Genomic DNA, 7298 nt, shown 5'->3' with positions numbered 1-7298 from the left:
TGAGCTACATGTTTTGTTACTTGCTCACGCCCCCCATTGCCCCGAAAAAGGCACATTCTGTATAAACAAAAGTAGGTAGGCGGCATTTTGCTGCACTCCCTGATTTTGTTTTTATACTGCCAATGCTGAAAAAAGACTGATTGGGCTTTCCTGCAAATTTGCACAGCTCCTGTTTAAAAAGGGCTGACACATAGAGACAAACAACCATTCACACTCACATTCACACCTACGGACAATTTAGAGTCACCAGTTAACCTGCATGTCTTTGGACTGTGGGAGGAAGCTGGAGCACATGGAGGAAACCCACGCTGACACGGGGAGAACATGCAAACTCCACATAGAGGGGCTGGTTCAAATCCTGGGTTTGAACCAGGAATCCTATTGCTGTGAGGTGACAATGCTAACCACTGCGCCACCATGACACAACCAAACACAAGGACAGAGAGATGTCGTATGCTGTAAAGCCCTGTGAGGCAAATTGTGATTTGTGATATTGGGCTTTATAAATAAAATTGAATTGATTGATTGAAAACTGAAACTGTCAGCTGAACGATCAACACATTCTCTCTCTGACCTCGTCACATATTGAGGGTTTGACTTGAGAATCTTACGGGACACCAACACCGCTCTCTCAGGTATAAGTCAGTGTTTGTTGGACACATCCACTACCCCTCCCGCCCACCCTCGTCGGACTTTTGCCGCCTTAACTTTCGTCTATGTCCTGCCATGTTTCCCCCCGACACCGCTGGGTGCTGTTAAACTATAATGGCAACCGGCTGTGTATCATGCCAACATTAAAGGATGCCTTTTTTTGTTGGTTTCTGACGCTGCAAGTCAGTGCCTAAGCACCGGATTTCAACAACTTCGGAGTGATACCGGGCTCGAAAGACACAAAAATGCTCCATTGAGCTGATGAGATCAGCAGAGGTGAGAATAATGCTCTATGAAGACAAGTGACACCACTTGTGTTTTGATATTTGCAGCTTTAACACGGGGGCATTAAAAGGCCATATGTGTTTTAATATCGTTAAAGAAACAACATGAGTTATAAATCTGTACATTTGGTGGGAAGCAGAAGGTTTAACATAACATTAAGATGTTAAAGATCCAGATCAACTGTCTCACACGCAGATTTATTGGACTACGATTGGGGACATTTGCAGAAGCAGCCAATGTGAGGGGGAGTGTTGAGGGACCTGGCTCCAGACAGGAAGACCTAAATCCTGGGTGAGTTGTCCTGGCTGTGGCCTGATCCAAAACACTGACTGGTTCTAGCCAACAGACCTCCGAATGCACCGAATGTGTGGGGGTGCTGAGACTGCAGGATTGTTGTTGGACGCAAGTGTTGGACTGTCTTCAGACCTATACAAAGACTTTCACAGGACAATGCAAAGCCAGAGTGTGAAGATTTAAAACCAGTTCATCCTTCTAAGTCAGTGGAAGCAATGTTTCCCCCCCACACAGAGGAAGTTACTGATCTGAAGGTTTAAAGCTTCAATAAAAGATTCTTCTGTACAAATCCTGGCTGAATGACAGAGTGACAAAACCTTCTGCTCGTCTGTGACTGAGGAATAATCGATTCACTATAGTTTCACTTAACAACCAAAAAGCTGTGTAACGGGTAAAAATTAACTCCACGTGGGCAGGCAGTGGGTGAGAATAAAAATCTATTTTCTTATTTTTCAGAATAACACAAAGTATAAAGCAGTGCAGTATATGTGTAACATCTTAACATCTAAATCACTATTATCAAGCTGCAGTTCCTTTTATTTTGAAAGTCAGTGACACCAGTGTGACCTTTGACCCCGTGGTCACATTGGTCACCGACATGGAGGACTTCAGCCATGAAACTTTGCAGCCCGAGGATGAGGTGGCAGCCTACATGGAGTTCAAGACACCCAAGGAGGATCCTTTGGAGGTTTGATGGTGGTGGAAAATGATATTGATATGTCTGAAAAATATTAAAAATGTCTGAAAAAAAAATGTTAATCAAATGTCGAGATGTAGTGATTAAATGTAAAAAAAAATGTTGATAAAATGTCTGAAAAATATAAAAATGTCAGAAACGATAGAATGTCCTAAACTAGTATGAAAATGTGTCGATAAAAAGTCCTAAAAATATTGTAAAAATATTCAAAAAAAATTTGGGAAAATGTCTGAGAAATATTATGAAAATTAAAAATGTTAAGCAAGAATAACCCTTCTNATGTCAGAAACGATAGAATGTCCTAAACTCGTATGAAAATGTGTCGATAAAAAGTCCTAAAAATATTGTAAAAATATTCAAAAAAAAATTGGGAAAATGTCTGAGAAATATTATGAAAATTAAAAATGTTAAGCAAGAATAACCCTTCTGTTTTCACTCTTTCAAGGCTCAGTCTGACTCATCATAATATAAATTCTGTAATCCCATGAAATTGCGTGTTTTTTTAAGATGGTTATCGTATCATGAAAAATTCATACTGTTGCAGCGCTAGTTTACATACAGTTACATACATCCTTCAAACAGGGTTCCTACACATTTGGAATTTCAAAATTCCATACTTTTCCATACCCTAATTTGCAGACTTCTCTGTGTTTTTTTTGTTTTTTTCAGAGAATATGCGACATCTGAGTAAATATATCAGTGTATCATATTTCACATCATATTTAATTATTCTTAATAGGCGATTGTAGCCAAGTACCATAATGGCATGCAAATAAAAACTCAGGTAGGTTCAGTGTCTGGGCTGAGGCAAAAAGGTTGGGACTCTGGGTGCAAGCGATGCAGTAACGAGACGTCTGTGTTTTTCCTTTCATGTGGCTCAGAATCGCCTTCTCCCCCATGTTGGCGACGTCAGACGATTTCACACAAAGCTTGCATCTAGCTCTGTGTGTGAATTGGGAATCCTTGGCCAACCAGTATTTATATACGGTATTGTCAAGCCATCCATCCAAAAACTTGCATCTACCCATTGTGAACCACGTGAAACTCGTCTTCTTGTCGAAGGTGCAGTGTTGGAGTGAAACTTGATACCTGGGGGGCTGGAGGAGGGTCATGGGGCAGCGGACTGGACATACCACTTGTCAATCAGGTAAAAGGGGCGGTATGTTTTCTGAGACGTTTGCTCTCACACAAACTGTGCTTGGCCCGGCATAAAACACGATCCGGATTGATTCAATTATTTTTGGAAATACCTAATTTTCTATTTTAGAAAACAGTATTTTAGAACAGTGGTAATAGTCTGGAAACATAAATACTTTTCCATACTTTCCATACTTGCGTAGGAACCCTGTTCAAAATAAATGTAGTACATTGGGGTTTTTTTTTACCTTCAACATCAAACGCACCTGGTTGGGTTTAGGAAAAAAGAACTTGGCTGTACATTCATACAGGAAGTGAACACCGTCCTCCCAGGTGAAAGTCGGTGTTTGTTGGACCCATCCACCCCCCCTCACATCCAATCTACTCAGGCTTTTTTTTAACTTACATTGTTGTCAGGCCGCGTTTCCCCCTGATGTCATCAGGTGCTGCTGCACACTGATGGCGCCCGGCCGTTTATCACGCCAACATGATAGGACGGCTTTTTTCATTGGTGTCTGATACGGACGTCACTGTCCATGCACAAGGATTCGACAACTTTGGAGTGAGACAGGATTTGCTTCATGTCAAGTTTACTTCTCTTGATTGATAGTTAATAAATAAAGTAGCTAGAGAACACTCTTTGCTAAAACACTGGTACGACCCTTTTAATTCTCCTGTCTTCAGTCCAGTGAGCTGACGCTCTGTTCAGCCTGAAGCTTCTCCTGACTCTTCTCACAGTCACTGTTCACACACACCTGTTTCCAAACACTTCTAACCCCCAGAATGAACACCAGCAGGCTGCGCTGGTGTCCACGTTAGTTAGCACACCGCTAACTAACTGTGAGCATTTAGAGGACCATCTGGGCCGTGACACTCAGCATCACAGAGTCACTTCACAGACACCGAGAGCAGCACGCTGACGTTTCGAAGAGTCTCTGTGTTTGGAATCGATTAACCTCAGAGCGTTAGCATGACATGGCCAACCGTTTGCTAATGTCTCCTGTGAAGTCTGTTAATGGGAGCCATATATCTCCATCCACAGACTGATGGACGTCACTGTGCTCAGGATTCTCTCACAAAATGTGGAGAACTAAAGCAGTTATGACTAAATGTTTCACTCTGCTGTTTTTCTGAATGAATCAGAACCTGATGGCAACAAGGATAAGTCCTGTGAGCTGAAGGTTAATCGACAACACAAACGTTTGTATATCAGTTATTTAATGACTTTTATTCTGGTAAAAATAAATTACTGTGTTTTAATTTGAGAAGGAAACTTTGTTTTTCTCACATGCCTCCAAAGTAAAGGAAGACTCCATGAACAGAGCAACAGAGAGTTTAAGTGTTGCTGTTTTAGTGACAATGCGTGTTGGTGAAGTTCTGAGCAAACGACTGGACAAATGAGACGTAGATTAAACTGCTTGAGCTGCGTGAGAGTTTGCTAACGGATATTTAGATATAGTTTAGGCCCCTTTTACTCTAATTCATCATGAATTTTTATGCCTCAATGCCGGCAATAGCCGTGGCCGGCTGGCAGGCATTATGTTTTCAGGTTGCTGTCCGTCCATAGAGCCTGGTCTCACTCTGAAATTGTCAAAATCCGGCGTTTGGACAGTGACTTGTGGCGCCAGAAACCAACGACAAAAGCCATCCTTTAACATCGGCATGATACACAGCCGGTTGTTGTTATAGTTTAACGGTGCACAGCAGCTTCAGGGGGAAACGCCACAGGACAAAGACAAAAGTTAAGGCAGTGAAAGTCCAAGTCGGGCAGCGGGAGGTGTGATGGATGGGTCCAACACTGACTGTCACCTGAGAGAGCGGTGTTCGCTTTCTGTAAGATTCTAAACCCAACCATGTTTTTGTTGTTGAAGGACTAAAAAGGTTAATTACCGATGCAGGGCTTTTATTTTGAAAGGGAGTATATGCAAACTGTACATTTCCTGTGAAAACAGACCTCATCGTGTGTTGGTTGTTGACGTTCTGGGACGCCGTGTCAACTTCAGCCTGTTACATGCATTGTCTGTTTTCAAAATACACTTCTGTTTTCACAGGAAATGTGTGATGTTTTTTTCCTTCAACAACAAACACGTGGTTGCGTTTAGGAATAAAGAACAGGGTTTGACTTTAGAATCTTACGGGACGTGAACACCGCTCTCTTGCGTGAAAGTTGGTATTTGTCGGACCCTGCTACAACCCCTCCCACCCACCCAACTCGGACTTTCGCCGCGTTAACTTTCATCCTTGTCCCCTTGGTGCTGCCGGGCGCCGTTAAATTATGAAGGCAACTAGCCACATATCACGCCAACGTTAAAGGACGCTTTTTTCCGTTGGATTCTGACGCTGCAAGTCATTGCCCAAGCACCGGAGTGAGACCAGTCTCAAATTACTTGCAAGGGCCCACTGTCTTTACGGGCCCCTTTACCCCAGGGGCCCCAGTGCAATTGTCTATATTTACGCCCCTGGTCCAGTATAATCAAAACATTTAAAAATGTTTAAATGACAACTTTAACGTGTGTCAAAGACCTTCTCCTCCCTTCTTCATCTCTGAGGAGCAACATGACACGTTTGAATCACTCGTCCTGACGACAGTATGACTGTGCTGATTTATGACCTCCTGGACTTTTATTTTTGGATCTGTGCTTTAAAAAGCAGCGACTCCAGTGATTGTCAGTGAGACCTGCTGATTTTGATAGAATACCTCTGGCTGCCAAAGGATGTTAATAAAAGTCACGGCCCATCGAACGCCTCTTTCATTCTATTTCATGACTTGGAGCACATAAGCTGGGAAGATTCTGACGGCTATTTATCACTCTGCTCCTGTTTCCTCGTGCTCTGCCCTCACACTGAACCGCAGTCATTCAGCAGGTACCGTACTTGTCGTTCCGTGAGGTCGAGGTTGACGGCGATTTCGTAGCGTCTCAGTCTGGTCAAATAGTTGTGGTGTGCAAACTCGGACTCCAGTTCCCGGATCTGTTCTTTGGTGAAGGCTGTGCGCTCCTTCCTGGGCTTGCTGTTCATGTCTGACTTACAGCTCCCGTCTTGGGACTCTGAAATGAAAAACAGAACATTTTCCAACCACAGCTGAGTCTCCAGAAGAGAGGGGAGGAAGAACAAAAAAAAGGGGGTTGAAAAAAATTAGAGGGGTTTGACAAACTGCAGGGGCCCGTCTGAAACCAAAATAAAATGGAAGCTGAGATGATGAGGAGTGCCAGTCACCTTTTACTGCAGCGATCTCAGTGTTGCATCGTGTGGTGTTTAACCTGAGCAGCAATCAGTGAATATTAAAACTCTTCCTCACACTAATGCCTCAGATTAATGCTCTCACTGTTAGCAGCTACTGTATGAGTAATAATAATCTACAGATGCAAAGCTTTTCAGAGGAAACATACAGAACAGCATAACTCCAGTTTATTATAACTGGGGTCTAATTATAGTAGTTTGGAGCATTATTCTGATTAGTTATGAAAACTGTACTCACTGAAGTCACTGCTGAGATGTCAGAAACACGAGCAGTCAGACGAGCTGATAGTTAAACCTGATTACCTCAACGAGGGATACATGATAATATCAACACATCATCTGTATCAGCCTTTAAAAACAAGTTTCTACATCTGTTTTACTAATTTCTTAAACCGCCACAAAATAAAACAAAAGCCTGTGAATTATAATTTTCATCTGGGCTTTTCAAATGTTTAAGAAAACATTCTGTATAAGTGCGTATCCTCCTGAGAGCAGAGCTTCTGTTTGGTCTGCATTTGTAGTTTCTCCGAGCTATTTGGGATCAGTAGGATCTGATAGATATTAAAAACTAAACATTGTCAGCGATAATAAAGTCTCAATGTCCTCAAACAAGCCGATAATAGAGCCCAGTCTCACTCTGAAGTCGTTGAAATCTCGGGGGGAAACTCAACAGAACAAGGATGAAAGCTAATGCAGCGAAAGCCCAACTGGGGTGGACGGCTTTTACCTGAGAGATCGGTGTTCACTTCCCGTAAGTTTCTAAACCCAACCACGTGCTTTTATTTTGAAAGAGACTGTATGCAAACTGTACATTTCCTGTGAAAACAGAAGTGTATTTTGAAAACAGACAATGCATGTAACAGGCTGAAGTTGACACGGCGTCCCAGAACGTCAACAACCAACACACCCAGGGTACCTTGGACGTCATATGTGGACGTGGAAAGTCCATGACCAAACGTGGACATGTGACGAGGTCACAGTGAGGATGATGATG

The 7298-nt window shown here is 42.6% G+C and overlaps 2 protein-coding genes across 2 annotated transcripts in view; both read right to left on the bottom strand.

The window, feature by feature from the left end:
* The window catches only part of bag6l (BCL2 associated athanogene 6, like), an 82843-nt gene that overhangs the window by 24955 nt on the left and 50590 nt on the right, over positions 1–7298 (bottom strand). The window lies entirely within an intron of this gene.
* The window catches only part of meox2b (mesenchyme homeobox 2b), a 20992-nt gene that overhangs the window by 3024 nt on the left and 10670 nt on the right, over positions 1–7298 (bottom strand). Inside the window, exon 2 of the mRNA XM_050035556.1 lies at positions 5939–6111. Within this exon, the coding sequence (XP_049891513.1) occupies positions 5939–6111 (173 nt within the window). The remainder of the gene's footprint in view (positions 1–5938; positions 6112–7298) is intronic.

The sequence above is a fragment of the Epinephelus moara genome, chromosome 22 (genome assembly GCF_006386435.1).
Source record: "Epinephelus moara isolate mb chromosome 22, YSFRI_EMoa_1.0, whole genome shotgun sequence".
In the NCBI taxonomy this organism is placed as follows: Eukaryota; Metazoa; Chordata; class Actinopteri; order Perciformes; family Serranidae; genus Epinephelus; species Epinephelus moara.
This window is presented reverse-complemented; position numbering and strand designations above follow the sequence as displayed.